A 15,836-nucleotide genomic window follows, 5' to 3' on the forward strand; every position below is an offset into this window, starting at 1 on the left:
AAACTCAGCAGCAAGTTTCTCAGTGTCCCCCAATTTCTGCCCGTCTTCCGTGACTTTCCATCCAAGCGATGTCTCCGAGCACGGCACTTCCAGGCAACGTCCCTTTACATCCCGACCCCATCTCCCCCAGCCCCTGCGACACAGCCCCGCAGCAGCGACAGCCCCGCATCATATTTCTGTGTGTGGCGTATTTGTTTTTTGGGGGCCTGTTGAATGGCAGACGCGAAAGGGAAGGGGACTCCTTCCTGTTCTTTCAGAGCCCGTCGCTCTGCCCTGCTCGGCTTCAAGGGAATAGCCGGCAAAGCGGCCGCTTTCACAAATAATGGCTTCATTAGATTGAAAGAAGTGGACAGTGACCTCTCCGAAATGGACTTTCTGACCCCTGCTGACCTCTGGCCCCGGCTCTGACAGCCTGTAAATCTTCCCCCTCGCCGCACGGCCAGGCTGAGGGGAGGCGATGCTCTGCTGGAGCCCAACGCCGCCGGTGCTGCCCACGGTCCGGTGTCGCGGACCCCTGCGCAGGCAGCACGGTGCTGCCCGGGGTCCGCATGGCTCTGGCCGAGTTCTGAGCCAGGCAGGATGAGGCCTGGGGATGTGCAAAGCCGGGGCATGTGGGTCATAGCTTTGGCAGAGATGGGGACTGGTCCTCAGTGCGTTGCAGATCCCATCAGGGGCTGGTCCCGGCATGCTGAAGGGCCCTGGGAATGGTGTTATTGGGGCTGTGGCTCCAGCACCGTCTACCCAGTAGGAAGGTGGAAACCAGCTCAACAGCAGCCTCTGAGTCCCCATGGGGCAGAGCTGAGCCCATTCCCTGCCCGTCCCATAGACACAGCCCTCCCAGCTGCCCACGGACACGCACAAACCTCTTCCAGCCCCCACTGAGCCAGCTCCACCCCGCTCCCACGGCACAGACCCTGCAGCCCCCAGCACCCCCTTCTCCACCCGCACAGCCCAGGGTGCTGCTGACCCCCGCGCAGCCTGGCCACCCGATCCGCTGGTGGAGAAACTGAGGCACAATGGGGATCCATGGCCAGTGGGGGGCTGTGCAATGGGAACCCATGCCGGGCTCTCCACATCGGCTCCGTGCCCTGCGCTCCCCAAGGCTGGCACTTGCCCCCCACGGCACAGCCGCAGTGCTGGCAGCGAGCCCCTCGCGTCCCAGTGCCACCCGCCTCCCTCTTCCCCGGCCTTGCACGCTCACCGCTGACCTTTGGCTATGAAGCAATCAATAACGGAGGCCACAGTTCCACTCCTCCCCCTCACTGGCCCCCTGCACCCCCCCCCCCCGTCCCTCTAACGAGCCTGGCCGGGATTGAGGGATGCTCCGGTACCCCCTGGCGCTGGGGACATGGGGCTGGGGGTGCATCAACCCACCAAAGACACAAATGTGCTCCCAAGGATGCTCTAACCAGGCACCCCCTTCCCAACATCCCAAAAATGCTCCCCTGGGGCTGCTTTCCAGCTGCGGGTGCCCCACACCTCTGGGTTTGGGGCTCTGGGGTGCCCATGGCGGGGATGGAGCGTGGGCATCGGAAACGGGGCTCCCCAGGGCACTGGCACTCGGCAAGGGAAGGGCAAGGACCGTGCCTGCGGGGTGACCCCCCTGGTGCCAGCCTCCCCCAGGGCTTCGGTGCCTTTCGAATATGGCAGGAGGGGGGAAAAGAGGCAGGTAGGGACAGTCCTGGCCTGGAATGATGGGTCATCCCCAAATTCGGCTGCTCCTCTTCGCATCGCCAGCTCCCTTCGATAAGAGCCCTCGGGCAGCAGCTGATGGATGGGCTGCGGAGCAGGGATTGATCAGGATTTCAGCCCATCCATATTCCTGCTCCCTGATAAAGGCGGATCGATAGCTGAAGGGGATATTCCTCCGAGACAGCAGCTTCCAGCAGATCAGGGCTCACGAACCTTCCCTCGCCCCCCTAAATCCCCCCGCGCTGGTTCGAGCCTCGTTCCTCCTGCCAGCAAACCTGGGAAGCAGGAGAGGAAATGGCTCTGGGGGAGTCCCGGGGCCGTGGCGGAATGAGAGGAGGCAAAGCCTCTCCTCATGCAGCTGAATCTTACCTCCCAAAGTGCTGGGCTGCCCTTCCTCTTCCTCTTCTCACCGCTGGTCTGGCAAAGGGGTGGTTTTGCTCCTTCTCAGGGTGCTACAGACCCCCCCATCCCACTCCCAAAGCCCTGGGCAGGGCGAGCCTGGGGAATCACAGACTGGTTTGGGTTGGAAGGGACCTTCAAGACCATCCAGTTCCAACCCCCCTGCCATGGGCAGGGACACCCTCCACCACACCAGGTTGCTCAAAGCCTCATCCAACCTGGCCTGGAACACTTCCAGGGATGGGGCAGCCACAGCTTCTCTGGGCAACCTGCTCCAGTGCCTCACCACCCTCAGAGGGAAGAATTTCTTCCTTAGATTTCACCGAAATCTCCCCTCTTTCAGTTTAAAGCCATTGCTCTGTGTCCTGTCACTCCACACCCTTGTCCAAAGCCCCTCTCCAGCTTTCTTGTAGCCCCTTTAGGTGCTAGAAGGTCTCCCTGGAGCCTTCTCTTCTCCAGGCTGAACAGCCCCAACTCTCTCAGCCTGTCTCCATAGCAGAGGTGCTCCAGCCCTTTCATCATCTCCGTGGCCTCCTCTGGACCCGCTCCAACAGCTCCATGTCCTTCTGATGTTGGGGACCCCAGAGCTGGACACAGCACTGCAGGGGGGTCTCACGAGAGCGGGGAAGAGGGGCAGAATAGAGAACAGAGAAAGCTGCACTGGTTGGCGCACCCACAGCCCATCACCTCCAAACGGCAGCAGCTGCAGCCGACACTGCCCCTTCCCCAGTGCTGAAACCTGGAAACTCATTGCAGGTGTGGCCGGAGCGGCACCCTCCAGGTGCCTGTCCCATAGGAACGGGGTGGGATGGGGGACACCCAGTGTTCACCCGGATGGGGGGCTCTGCCTGAAGACAATACAGCCCTGTGTGCCTATGGGTGCAAATGGGCACAGGGGCTCAATCCCCCACCCCAAAATACAGCCCATGGGGGTGGAGTGGGTCTGGGTCAGCTCAGACAGACCATTCGCAAGTCCCTGTTCCTGCTGTGCCTCAGTTTCCCTACCCATAAAACGGCTCTCATGCCCAGGAGCTTTCAGATGTTTTGAGACCATCCGTGGGGCCATGCCCCATGCCAGGCACCTCCACATGGACAGTCCCCAGCTCAGAGTCCCCTGGGGCTGGGGTAGCTCTATCCCTGCCATCACAGGTGCCCCAAAAGCCCGTCGAAAATGGGCAAAGGCCTCTCCCTGGAGCATCCCCATCCCTGTGTGCTGCTGCAGAGACCTGACACACTCAGTGCACCTTGGCAAGCCTCCGCTCTTCCCGCTGGGTGCCAGCTGGGCAGCCGGACCTGAAGCCGTTTATTACCAACAGCCCGGGTTGTTTTAAGCTCTTTGGCCCTTCCAGGAAAACTCAACTCAAGCATTTCCAAAAAGCACCCACTGCCAGGGCCACTCCCACACCAAAAGGCCACAGGCCAATGGGGAGCACGGGGGAGGAATTGGGGACCCCCTGTCCCAACCCCTGGGCATGGGGATGGCACCAGCACCCAACACTGCCAGGAATCCCGGCTCCATGGATGGTCCAGGGACCGATCCTGGATGCTGCTGCCGGGATGCCAGCAAACAGCCCTGGGTGCTGGAGGGGTTGAGGCGGGAGGGGGGGATATAGGGGACTTGTGCAGGTCACACATAGCACAAGCGTGTCGGGTCCCAGCTCCGGCTGCGTGCTGGCGAGCCGCTGCCACCCGAGATGCTTAACTGGAGCCACGGAGGGCAAGGAGGGGAGGTGTGAAATTTTGAAGGGGGAGATGCTCAGGCACTGGGCAGCACCAAGTGGGTGCTCGGTGCTATGAGCTCAGGGTGCAGGCAGAGGGGACGGTGGTGCCCACGGTCTTTTTGAAGTGCTGGCAGGGAGGAAGTGGTGACATCTCCCCCCCCAGCTCCAAGCACCTCCGTGTCCCCAAAGCCTTCAGGAAGGGCGTCCCCCTGGCCAGCCTCACATCCCAGGCCATGCCCGTGCCCCCACCCTGCAGCATTACTGCCCCTGGACTGTGCCCGGGGTGCCACAAATCCCCCTTTCCACGGAAAAGCTTTAATTTCTCGGCCCCCGCCCTGATCTCAGGCACACTCCGAGTTCCCGGTGTGACACTGCCATGGCTCCCACTGGGACATGGCTCCATGGCTGGGAGTGGTGGCCCTGGGGTGAGGCTGGCACCATGGCGGGGCACCCACGGGTGCTGGGGAGGAGCGAGAGGGCAGGGCAAGGATATGGGGCGGGTGCTGGCTCCACTGTGGCTCCGAGCCCCGCTGGGAAAGGGCTCTGCACCCTGGGGCCAAGTCTCCTGCAGTGGCCCAGGGCCACTGTTACCCCCGTTCTATCCCCAAGCCTGCACGAAGCCCCCTGAGACCCCCAACTCCCTGAGACCTGGGAGACCTCCCAGCGCTGGGACCCTCCTGGGAGTGCGCTGCAGTGCTGGGGGCTCCGTGGGGGACCCCCACGGAGCCAATGAATCCAGACGCAATCATGGTCCCGGGGACCCCCAGCCCCTCACGGCAGCATGTCAGGACCCCACCTCAGCCCAGCCGAGCCCAGTTGACGTGGTGCCCTGGCAGGCTGGCAGTGAAAAGCTAGGGCAGTGAAATCGGGCACCAAGATCCCCTCCAAAGTTATGATCACGCTCTCCAAGATGGGTGGCGGGGAGGGGGTGGCTGGGTGGGGGTCCAAGGGGGGCCCAAAGCCACCCAGGCCAGCTGGGCTACCTCCCGGCGCTGCTGAGTCGGAGGAAACAGAGGAGCCGGGTGCTGGGGAACCAGCCTGACCGGCTCCCGGGCTGTCAGCACCTGAGGAATGCCAAACCTCCGCTGCGCCAGGGCTGGGTGCTGAGGGCTGGGTGCTCAGCGAGGGCTGGGTGCTCGCCGGGTGACTCTGCCGGTCCGCCCAGCCGTGGCGTGCAGGGAGCAGCACTCCCAGCCCCGCTCGGCACAGCACCCCGCCACCGTGGGACCCTTGGCCGGCAGGTACGTGGGGGTGCAGGGTGGGGGGTTCCCTGGGTGCGGGGTGCCGCCCATGCTGGCCCGGCTTGCACAAGTGCTGGTGGAGACGGAGGATTTGGGGTGCTGGGAGCCGGAGAGCAGCGGTGCTCCCGTCCCGTGGGGGCTGCCTGGTGCTTGGACCTGAGCCCTGGCTCGGCGGGTGCTGGGAGGGGTCCCTGCTTACCTGGGATCGGGATCGACAGTGGCTGGGGAGGGGGGACAGGGCTGGGAGGTGGGGGCTGAGCCCAGCTCTGCCCCTCTCACCTTCACTCCCCGACACTGGGGGGGCTGCTGGGGCTGTAACCCCTCTCCTGCCACCAAAGTGCATCCCCGGAGCTCCTGGAGTGAGCTGGGGCTCTTCCACCTCCAGTGGCACTGCGACTTGGGCTGGGGGGACAGCGGGGCACCCCCATCACCCCTATCCCCCTCCTCCCCGCAGGGCACATGGCTGCCCATGGCACAGCTGGGTGCAGGGAGGCAGGGGCAGCGGGGGGACGCGGCAGTTCCCCTGCCCTCGCCATGAACCTCACCCAGCCTGCGCAGCAGCCGCCCAAACCCAATCCCTGATTTTCCTGAAGCGGCAGGTCCAGCTCTCGCCCCGCAGCGCCAGGGCTCAGCCTGGCGTGGCCGCGGGCTCGGCTAATCCGTGGTCACCGGCTCAAAGGCAGCCGCAGCCGCTGCCCTCGGCCCCTCCGTCACTTCTGAATATTAAATGGCACCTCGTGCCTTTTTCTCAGGTGCTGGGACACCTGGGCTGGGCGCTGGGAGACCTTTTGGGATGAAGGGAGACAGCAAACGAGCTGAGGCTGGCTCGGCTTGGCCGGCGGGGATGAATTAGCCATGCCAGGTGTCCTGGGTGGCAATGTCACTGAGATCCAGCGCGGCATGTTCTGGCGGGTAGGGACAGTCAGGCTGCGGGGTCTTATTCTTGTGTCCTCGTGTCCTTGTGTCCTCGTGTCCTCATGTCCTTGACTCACCATCGCAATAGGAAATTTTTTAGTGAAAATGAGGTTCTGGGTGGTGCAAGGCTCCGGGGCGAGCTCCTTTCCCAGGGCCGGTGGGGTGTCGGGCAGTCGAGGGTGGCACCAAGTGCCGGGTCTAGCTGCAGGGGTGGGATGGGAAAGACAGACCTGGAGATCTTTGGAAATTCAGCTCTGGGCGAGAGGCAGCGATGGTGCTGAGTCAGCAGCTCCCGCCTGCCCCCAGCACCTCGGTGCGGCACGGAGCTGGCGTCCCTGTCCCGGTGCCACCCTGGGGCCACGGGCACGGCGGGTCCGGGCACCACCAGTGAGCGCTTGAGAAACCAGCGCTGAAGCAAGCCCGGGGTGCAGCCGGGTGCCAGGCAGCTCCGGCTCTGGCGCGGCGGGGATATTGCAGGGCTGCAGCCCTGCCCAAACTGCACCGTCCTGGCACCAGCATCCCCAGCGCGGGGGTCCCTGTGTGCCCACTGCAGAGCCCCCAGCTTGGGGTGCTGCGGCTCCCTCCAACCTGATCCTGCCCTTGGCTGTTTGCTCTGACCCCCGGCTTGTCCCCAGCGCATTTGAGCAGCTTTTCCTCCACGTTAGTGGGTTCACCCGTGGCCCTGGGGATCCAGCTGTGGCTTTGCCAATCCAGCTGTGGCTTTGCCAATGCAGATGTGCAGCCCCACCCAGGCCGGTCTCAGCCTTGAGCGGTGCTGGTTGTCCCAGACGAGGTCTCATCGCTTCCTGGAAAATGACACAAACCTTTCCTATCTCTACCGGAAAGACCTGCCGGGCCAGGGAGAACCAGACACGGAGGGCGCGTGGCGGGGCTGGCAGGAGGGACAGGCAGCTGCCGGCACCAGGCGCTTCTCTGCCTGTCCCCCCCCCTCACTGACCCCCCTTAGGGACTGGTAAAACCCAACCTCAGAGGTGACGGGGTTGGAGGGAGCCCAGCCCCAGACGGCGCAGGATGAGGCCGTCTCCCAAGGCGTCCCCTGGGGAACCTGGGGGCTGTGCAGGGAGATGTCCCCATCCCCAGCCGGGGGATCCCGAACTCAGCCTGTCCCCGGGCTGAGCCCAAAGCCTGTTACTGTCCCCGGAGTCGGGCGGTGACACCACACAGCTCTTAATTGGGAGATGCCGAGATGCCGGCGCGTTTCCGGCTGCCTCCCCGGCACCTGCTGCGTCAGCTGCTTCCCAAACCCAAACCCAGCAATAAAACCCTCCTGGGGCAGGGCTGCAGCCATGGCATAGTGCCACCTCCACCGGCGTCCCCCCATGCCGGGGCAGCATGTCCCTCACCCCGCACCCCAGGGACCACAGTGGTGCCCATCCTGCAGCACCTGATGCAAGGGCACAGGGGCCGGGTGCCGGGTACGCACTCAGGTCGGGGTGCAAGTGCCAGGTGATTAGTGCAGCTCATTTTCTCCTGCCGACGGGGCGGCAGAGGTGGATGGAGCCATCCCGTCTTTGCCAAGCAGTAACAGGGAAGGGTCAAGGGAAGACGCTGCCCAGGTCCCCACCTCCTCCTGCCAACCCCACGAGCCCTTTTCCCCCCTGGAGCAGCTTCCCTGTTGCCTTTTGAGCTTGTTTGTTCGTTGCATTTGCTGACTCGGCTCAGCCCTGCTGCCCGCCTGACTCATCCTGCAGCTTGCGGCACGGCACGGCTCGGGGCATGGCATGGCCAGGCTGGATCCTGCACACTCATCCGCACTGTGCCGGCCCGCCAGGCTCTGCCGGACCCCACCTCGGCGGTGTGGTGGAGCTCCCCACCATCTCTGCTGGACGCAGAAGCGTTGGCATGGGCAGGTGGAGGGGCCCACGGTGCCCCCCATGTCCTGCACCTGCCAGGATGGATGACATGAGCACCTCAAGAACTGCAGAGAGCCCCAAAGTCACCTCCTGCACTCATGGGACCCTCCCCAAAAATGTCCTGGAGGATCAGAGGGAGGTCAGGAGGTTCTAGGGTCTGGTTCAGGGTTCAGGCTGGTCTCTGCAGGGTGGTTTCTGTTCAGTTCTCCCAGGGTCTCCTTCTCTCCCTGCAGCTCCGCCAGCCCCAGCACAGCAGCCGCGGGGCCTGAGCTCGGCAGCGTGGGGTGTTACGGCACCGCGGCAGCCCCCTGCCCAGCCCCCCGCCATGGATTCGCCGTTCCGGCATGCCAAGGCCAGGGGCTTCGTCTCCAGTGCGGAGCTGAGCATGAAGCAGGTGGCAGCGGGTGCCCCAGGTCCCGAGGGCAGGTCCCGCTTCCAGAAGGTCTCGCTGGTGTCGCGGCGGCTGGAGAACACTGGGAGGGCGCGGGGCCGGGAAGGGAGTCCCTCCCGCGTCTCCCTCCTGCTGCAGGCCTGGGAGAGGGAGATTGTGGAGAAGACGGCGTCCGGCTCCGCCACCCTGACACACCGGGAACGCTCGTCCTCCATCAACCTCCTCAAGGACTTCACCACGCACGGCCCCATCTTCTCGCAGGTGTATTCCCCTGCGCAGAAACCGCGGCGCCAGGACGAGAGGGGGAAGGTGGGGGCCGGCGGCGGCGGTGATGACATCCCCCTGCCGGCGGGTGCCCCCCATGAAGTGCCCGTGCACAGGGAGAGCTACGTGCATGGCACCCTCCTCCCCACCCGACCCACCCAACGCCCCGCGGCGGGTCCCAGGGAAGGTCCTGGTGTCCCTCGTGCAGCCGAGCCCGGCTGTGGCTCTGCCCTGCCCAGGGCCAGGCACGTCACCGTGCTGCGGACGGGCAGGGACACCGCCGGGCCTGAGCCAGGGCTGGCAGAGGGAAGAGAAGCCCGAAATGGGGTGCATGGTACTGCCAGCACCACGATGGCCCCGCCGCAGCAGGAGAGCCGCGGGCAGGATGGCGGCGGCTTCGCTGGGGCTGCAGCAAGCAGTGAGACCTCGCCGGGCACCGCGGAGGCCGCCGAGGTCCCGGCTGAGGGATGCCCTGGGGAGAAGGACTCACCACAAGCAGAGGCTGCGCCAGCGGACGCAACCCCGAGAGCCGGCGACAGACCCGGGGACCCACAAACCAGCGTAACCAGCTCCCCGCAGCGTCCCTCGGCAGGTGCCGGTGGCCAGGCTGATCCAGCTGGCGTGGGAGAGGGAAGTGCAGCAGACGGGGACGGCACCATTTCAGCCACACCGTCGAGGACAGAGAGCTCCCTGGGAGCTGGCGGCACCCCCGAAAACCCCTCCTCGGAGGCGAACGATGGTCCAGAGCCTTCGTGCAAAGCACCATCATCTCCGAAGGCTGAGCTTGAGTTGGAGGGGGGTGAGACAACGAGAGCCCGAGAGCCTGAGAGCAGCCCAGACCCCCCCACTGAGCCCCCAGCCCCCCCCACTGAGCCCCCAGCCCCTGACTCACCAGAGAGCCCCGCGGACGCCACCGAGGAGGACCCCGAGCTGCTGGTGGACATGGAGATCTTTGTGGACACGCTCCGCAACATGGAGCCCTCGGAGATGCGGAAGGCGCCCAAAGCCCCCCGTCAGCGTCAGCCCCGACCGTCATCGCTGGGCCGCTGTGCCGCTCTGCCCCCCATCCAGGAGGACCGCGTGGCCCCCCGTGCCCCCGTCTCCCTGCCCGTGGCCCTGCGGGAGCTGCTGGCACGGGGGCCGGTGGGGCGGCGGGAGGAGAGCCCCGAGGAGGAGGTGGAGATTGAGAACCCCTACCTGAGCCCCGAGGAGCGGGCGGCAGCGGCGGGGACCCTCCACGGGGCGCCTGGGGACAGCGTGGCCGGTGATGGCCGGGTGGAGGGGGGCTCGCCACTGGGGACGTCGAGGCAGGGGGGAGCGGAGGAAAAAGCCAAACCAGTGGCTGAGGGCTTGGAGCGGAGCGTGCTCTTCCGAGGGAACGTCCTCAAGGGCATGGCGCTGCTCTCCCACTTCTTGGAGCAGCGGGCAGCCACGGGCGACGAGGGCAAGCCCTACTCGCGCCTGGACAACAGCGTGCTCTACAGCCGCCTAGTCTCCCCCAGCACCACCCAGCTCGAGCTGCCCGGCAGGGATGGCAAGGACACGGGCTCGCCCACCCCCAGGGACCACAGCAGGCTGGGCCCTGGTGGCCACCCTGGCCCCAAGCTGGCTGTGTCAGAAGCCCCGAGTGCCGACTGCGTCCCTCCTGTCACTGAAGAGACAGTGAGTGCCATGGCCCCGTGCCCCACTGATCTCCTGGTGAGTAAATCCTGCACCGTGGGAGATGCTCGGCCGTCCTGGGCAGGCAGGGAGGTGGTGGCGTCTGAACCCCTGGAGCACCTTTCCCTGCTCCCAGCGCACAGCTTGTGCTTCCCATCAGAGATGCCATGGGGTGAAAGCCCCCAGCGCAATGGGAGGGTCCTGGGCTGGGTGATGGGAGGGTACCAGGATGGATGACAGGAGGGTGCCAGGGCGGGTGACGGATGGGTGACAGGAAGGTGCCAGGGCGGGTGACGGAAGGGTGCCAGGTCAAGTGATGGGAGGATGCCAGGGTGGGTGATGGAAGGGTGCCAGGTCAAGTGACGGAAGGGTGCCACGTCAAGTGATGGGAGGATGCCACCACACATGATGGGAGGGTCCCAGGGCGGGTGGGGAGGCTGATTACCAGCAGCGCAGGAATAAATGCTCGAGGTGTGGCTGCTCGGGGCGGTGGGAGGGATTGGCAGACACCAGACGCGAGGCTTCGGCTGCGGCTGCTTCGAGCTGCGGGGAGATGGCTGATGCGGCTGATGTCCCTCCGTGCTCCTCACCCACCCGTCCCCTTGGCTGTTCGCAGCAGGAGGACCAGGAGGGCTTCGAGAAGATCAACACCAGACCTGGAAAGGTACGGGGAGCGCGGTGGGGCCGGGCTGGCTGGCCGGGGCGCGGCGCGGCGCGGTACCGTAGCACCTCTGTGCTTTGTCACCCCCTCCCAGATCATCCTCTTCTCCGAGGGCGGCTTCGTGGGCCAGAAACGGGAGATCTGGGGTGACATCCCCGATGCCACGTCCTGGGAACTCTCACACACCATCTCCATCCGGGTCATCCGAGGCGGGTAGGGGACAGTGGCAGGGCGAGGGCATGAGGTGTGGACGTGGAGGGAGGGCTCAGCCAGGGCTGTGGCCGGGGATGGTGGCCGGGTCCCAGCCTGGGCTTCAGGAGTGACCGTCGGACCGGTGCTAATTACGGCGACTGCGATCCGGCATCGCGGCGGTGGCGGGACGCGGCGGTGGCAGGACGGTCGTCCCCACCCACGCTCTGCCCCGAGGCTCCCAACCGCTGCAGGGCAGCTGGTGAAAGCAGGATTTTCCCCCTCTTTGCTCTCCCGCTGCTCCCAGGTGGGTGATGTACGAGAAGCCGCGGTTCCACGGGCGCAAGTGCGTGTTGGCCGAGGGGGACGTGGAGATCGACAACCCCTGGACGGCGTACGGGCAGGGCGGGCAGCCCGGCAGCAGCCGGCCTTTCCGCATCGGCTCCTTCAAGAGGGTGGTGCGGGTGAGTGCAGGGACCCCTCCGAGCCTCTGACTCCCCCCAACATCTCCCAGCAGCTGCCAAGCGGGGGGTGCCAGACCCCCGTGACGCTGCTCTGCCCCGTGCCAGGATTACCGCACCCCCGAGATCAGCCTGTTTGAGGAGGAGAATGGCGAAGGTGCCCGTTTGACGTTCACCGACTCGGCCGAGGACACCCGCACGCAGGGCCAGCCACTTGCCGCTGCCTCCATCATCGTCCACTCGGGCTTGTGAGTGGGACCATGAGGCTGGGTGGGCACCAGCTGGGCTCCAGCATGGACTGGAGTGGGGTGTGATGCTTTCCCCCTCTTCCCCAGGTGGCTGGTTTACTCCAAACCTTTCTTCGACGATGACCCCTACGTTCTAGAGCCAGGCGGGTACCCCAATTTAAAGGCTTGGGGGGCGAAGGACCCGTCCATCTGCTCCATGCACCCCATCAGGCTGGTGAGTGCTGGTTGCAGGAGCGTTACTGGTTCCTGGGGTGCTGGGGCCGCATCCAGCCCTGGGCACAACAGGCGAGAGCATCTCCCAGTGGCTCCTGGTTCCCATCAGCAAGAGCTCGGTGTGGAAATGTGCTGAGCGTGGCTCTGGAAAGCGCTCCCGTGGGTTAGTGGTGAAGGAAAGCAACAAAACAAAGTCCAGAGGAGCTTGTTCTTGAATGAAAATGACCCAAAAATTAGCTCAGGCTTTTAAGGGGAGGATTGGATGTCCCCATGCTGTCCCCTCCTGCTACCGCAGCCTCACTGGGGCTCCTTCTCCTTCCAGGGCTGCCCCGTCGTGGAGAGACCTGGTGAGCCACAGGTGAGCACCGGGCCAGCGCCGGGGGAGGCCGTGGGGCCAGGATGGCCGTGGGACCATGCTTACCCCACCATGTCCCCAGGTGCTGATCTACGAGGCCGCGGGTTTCCAGGGCCGCAGCTTCACCATCAGCCGAGACATCTACGACCTAAAGCGCCTGCCCGGGCCGGTGCTGCCCACCGTGGGCTCTCTGCATGTCCTGGGCGGCTGGTGAGCGGCACGGGGTGGGCAGCACGGGTAGGGCTGGCATCCCGGCTGGAGCAGGCTGGGAAGGTGACAGTCATCCCTGCGAAAAGGCTCAGAGGAGCTGCCTGGGGCTGTGGGATGGTGGCGGGCAGCTTGGGCGAGAGGGTGGCACTGGACCATCGTGGGCAGTGTCCCCGTGTCCTGGCACGTGGAAATCCTCCAGAGACCTCACTGCCCGTGTCTGCCTGTGCTGCAGTTGGGTCGGCTACGAGAAGGAGGGCTTCCGTGGCCACCAGTACCTGCTGGAGGAAGGGCAGTACCAGGACTGGAGGCAATGGGGCGGCTACAGCAAGGAGCTGGTGTCCTTACGGCTGATACGGACGGTGAGGACAGTGGTGGTGGCATCACCTGGAGCCGAATTCAGTGTGGGCAGGGAGAGCCAGCCCCCCCATTCCCATCCGCATCCCCCAAAGGGAACCTTCCCTGCCTGCGTCAGGCAGCTGGGCATGGCCTGAGGTTCCCTCAACTCATCACACGCAGAGCTCTGGGTGCCCAGAGCTGCTCCCACCCTCCCTGGGCTCCCCAAGGCCAGGCAGGACCTCGGCTGCATGTGTGGGGAGCACCCGGCCCACGGCTCCTTCCTCCCGACAGACCGAGGGGTTCGGGGGGGCTTCTTCTCCCCACAGGACTTCTCCAACCCGGCACTGGTCCTCTTCGAGGCCATGGACTTTGAGGAGGGCTCAAGCGTGGAGCTGAGCGAGGCGCTCCCCGACACGCAGCTGGCCGGCTACGGCACCGTCACCCAGTCCATCCACGTGCTGAGCGGCGTGTGAGTGCGGGGACGGGGGAGAGGGGGGGCAAGGGGGACAGACGAGGAGGGGGCTGAGCCAGCACCCACGTTTTCCTGGCAGGTGGGTGGCCTACAAGGGCACCAACTTCTCGGGCGAGCAGTACATCCTGGAGAAGGGGGTGTACCGCAACTGCGAAGACTGGGGTGCCGCCGATTGCCGCATCGCCTCGGCACAGCCCATCCTGCAGGTGAGAGCACCAGACACCCCCCCACTTCACCGCGGGACCCACCGGTGCCGCCGTGCACGGGGCTGGTGGTGGCCAGGCTGGGTGAGCCACCAACCAGCCCCGCTCTGTCTGCTTCCAGGTCGGGGAACACAACCTCCACTTCGTCTCCAAGGTCAGGGGCAGCGGATGGGGAGGGGGACGTGCCCCCCTGGGGGATGTCACCCCTTGCGGGGCGGTGGCGATGCTTTGCTCCCCTCACTCAGGCCCTCCGCTCCCCCTCCCCAGATCCTGCTCTTCTCAGAGCCCGACTTCTTGGGGGACCACGTCGCCTTTGAGGAGGACCAGGACGCGCTGCCCACCGCCTTCGTCCCACGCTCCTGCAGGGTCCGCGGGGGCAGGTAGGGGGTCCCGGGTCTTTGCTGCCTCTGGCTGTGGACGGGAACAGGGACATCTCCTGGCAGGCAGCACCGCAGGTGTCCATGGGAGCTCCCCAGGGAGGGTGGGCAGGATGGGGGTGCTAGTGGGTGCAGGAAGGATGGGTGCCCACCACGATGGCCGTGTCAGCCCGGGTGTGCTCCTCCCCACCAGCTGGATCCTGTACGACGGGCAGGCCTTTGCGGGGGAGCAGCACGTGCTGTCCGAGGGCGAGTACCCCACGCTCAGCGCCATGGGCTGCCTCTCCTCCACCACCATCCACTCCTTGAAGAAGGTCCCGGTGGTGAGTGCTGCCAGCACTGGTGCAGAAACCCCCAGGAACCCCCTTTTTCCCCTCCCGTGGGTACCCCTGGCACTGGATCTCCGGCCTCAGAGCCCTCTGCACCCATGGATGCTCACTCCTCCTGCTTGCCCCGCTCACACCTCTTCTCTTCCCCCATCCCGTAGTTTTTCTCAGAGCCCTCCATCTTCTTGCACGGGCTGGAATGTTTTGAGGGGAAGGAGATCGAGCTGAACAATGAAGTGCGGAGTCTCCAGGCAGAGGGTTTCAACAACCACGTGCTGTCGGTGCGCGTCAAAGGCGGGATGTAAGTGAGCCCCAGCCCTGATCTCCCCCAGCCAGTGGGTGCTGCCTCCCTGCTGGGGGGTGACCGCACTCTGTCCATCCCATCCCGTCCCATCCCGTCCCATCCCATCCTGTCCCGTCCCGTCTCATCCCAACCCGTCCCCTGCAGCTGGGTGCTGTGCGAACACGGTGACTTCCGAGGGCGCCAGTGGCTGCTGGACTGCACCGAAATCACCAACTGGCTGACGTACAGCGGGCTCCAGCACGTGGGATCCCTCTACCCCATCCGTCAGGTGAGTGCTGGGACGGGATGGGATGGGGTGCAGGCACTCCCCTCCCAAAGCCACAAGCCAGGTGAGGTCCTTCCTCAGCCACCCATGGCACTTGGAGGTGCAGGCAGCAGGGCTCTTTGGTGCCAAAAAATAAAAAAAAGGTTTCTCTCTTTCCAGAGACGGATCTATTTCCGCATCAGGAGCAGGGAGCTGGAGCTCTACCTCTCCGTCCCCGACGACGTGGAGGACATGAAAGCGGGGCGGGTGGTGGTCTCCAGCCTGAGCGAGCAGAGCAACTCCGTCTGGTACTATGAGGACGGGCTGATCAAAAACCAGGTCAGGGCTCGTGTGTGCCAGCCAGCGCCGCGGCGGGGACCAGGGGAGTGGCAGGACTGGGGTGCTCCCTGCCCCACAGCGATCTTTTAGGGCTTACAACAGTGGTTGATGTTCTCCTTCCTAAGTCTCCTCTAGAGAAGTGAGGGCATCTCTGCCTCCCCCGTGGTGTTTTTGTCATCTTAATTGTCCCCACCTCTCACTGCAGGGTTTTCCTGCTCATCCCACGTCCCACCCCAGAACCAGCTGCATTTACAGGGAAACCTCTCTGAGCTCCAAGCCTTTGTGCTGGGCAGAGGCGATGGAGAGGAGCGGGCTGACCTGGTGACTGCTGCTCCTTGCAGGTGGCCCCCAACATGAGCCTGCAGGTCATCGGGCCAGCCGGGAAGGGCGCGAAGGCCGTGCTGTGGTCTGAGACCCGGATGCCACGTCAGACCTGGAGCATCGATTCTCAGGGACGGATCCGCAGCCAGATGTTCGAAGACATGATCCTTGATATAAAGGGTGAGGGCTCGGCACTGGCACAGGGGCTGCTGTCCCAGAGACACCCCCCCCCCCCCAAAAATGGGGTGTTTGGCCGTGAGATGGGGCACCCACCCCTTCACCGCCATCAGGAGCACATTCAGCCCTCCTGAAACCCACCCCTCACTCTGCAGGCGGTCGATCCTACGACCGGGACCACGCCATCGTTTGGGACGTGGCCGAGGAAAGACCCACTCAGCTCTGGGACATACAGGTGCTATGA

General features: G+C 65.0%; 1 protein-coding gene across 2 annotated transcripts; it reads left to right on the forward strand.

The window, feature by feature from the left end:
* The first annotated feature begins 8,155 nt into the window (after positions 1-8,155).
* On the forward strand, positions 8,156-15,836 carry CRYBG2 (crystallin beta-gamma domain containing 2). 2 transcript variants are annotated; one of them, XM_086625968.1, is made up of 19 exons: positions 8,156-10,195; positions 10,773-10,820; positions 10,912-11,030; positions 11,314-11,470; positions 11,576-11,715; positions 11,803-11,929; positions 12,251-12,286; positions 12,366-12,493; positions 12,726-12,852; positions 13,156-13,298; positions 13,381-13,507; positions 13,626-13,658; positions 13,772-13,884; positions 14,075-14,204; positions 14,369-14,508; positions 14,656-14,779; positions 14,936-15,094; positions 15,436-15,595; positions 15,748-15,836. In XM_086625968.1, the coding sequence occupies exons 1-19, from the start codon at positions 8,168-8,170 to the stop codon at positions 15,834-15,836; spliced, it is 4,128 nt and encodes a 1,375-aa protein (XP_086482094.1). In that variant the 5' UTR covers positions 8,156-8,167. The 2 variants fall into 2 exon arrangements, with proteins under 2 accessions (XP_086482094.1, XP_086482093.1); XM_086625967.1 differs by having other exon boundaries at positions 8,168-10,195; positions 10,776-10,820.

This window comes from Tauraco erythrolophus, chromosome 24 (assembly GCF_009769465.1).
Source record: "Tauraco erythrolophus isolate bTauEry1 chromosome 24, bTauEry1.pri, whole genome shotgun sequence".
In the NCBI taxonomy this organism is placed as follows: domain Eukaryota; kingdom Metazoa; phylum Chordata; class Aves; order Musophagiformes; family Musophagidae; genus Tauraco; species Tauraco erythrolophus.

Coding starts and splice junctions, on each gene's coding strand:
- CRYBG2 (XM_086625968.1), top strand. CDS start 8,168: ATGGATTCGCCGTTCCGGCATGCCAAGGCCAGGGGCTTCGTCTCCAGT. Junction 10,196..10,772: donor CGTGCCCCACTGATCTCCTG/GTGAGTAAATCC, acceptor GGCTGTTCGCAG/CAGGAGGACCAGGAGGGCTT. Junction 15,095..15,435: donor ACGGGCTGATCAAAAACCAG/GTCAGGGCTCGT, acceptor TGCTCCTTGCAG/GTGGCCCCCAACATGAGCCT.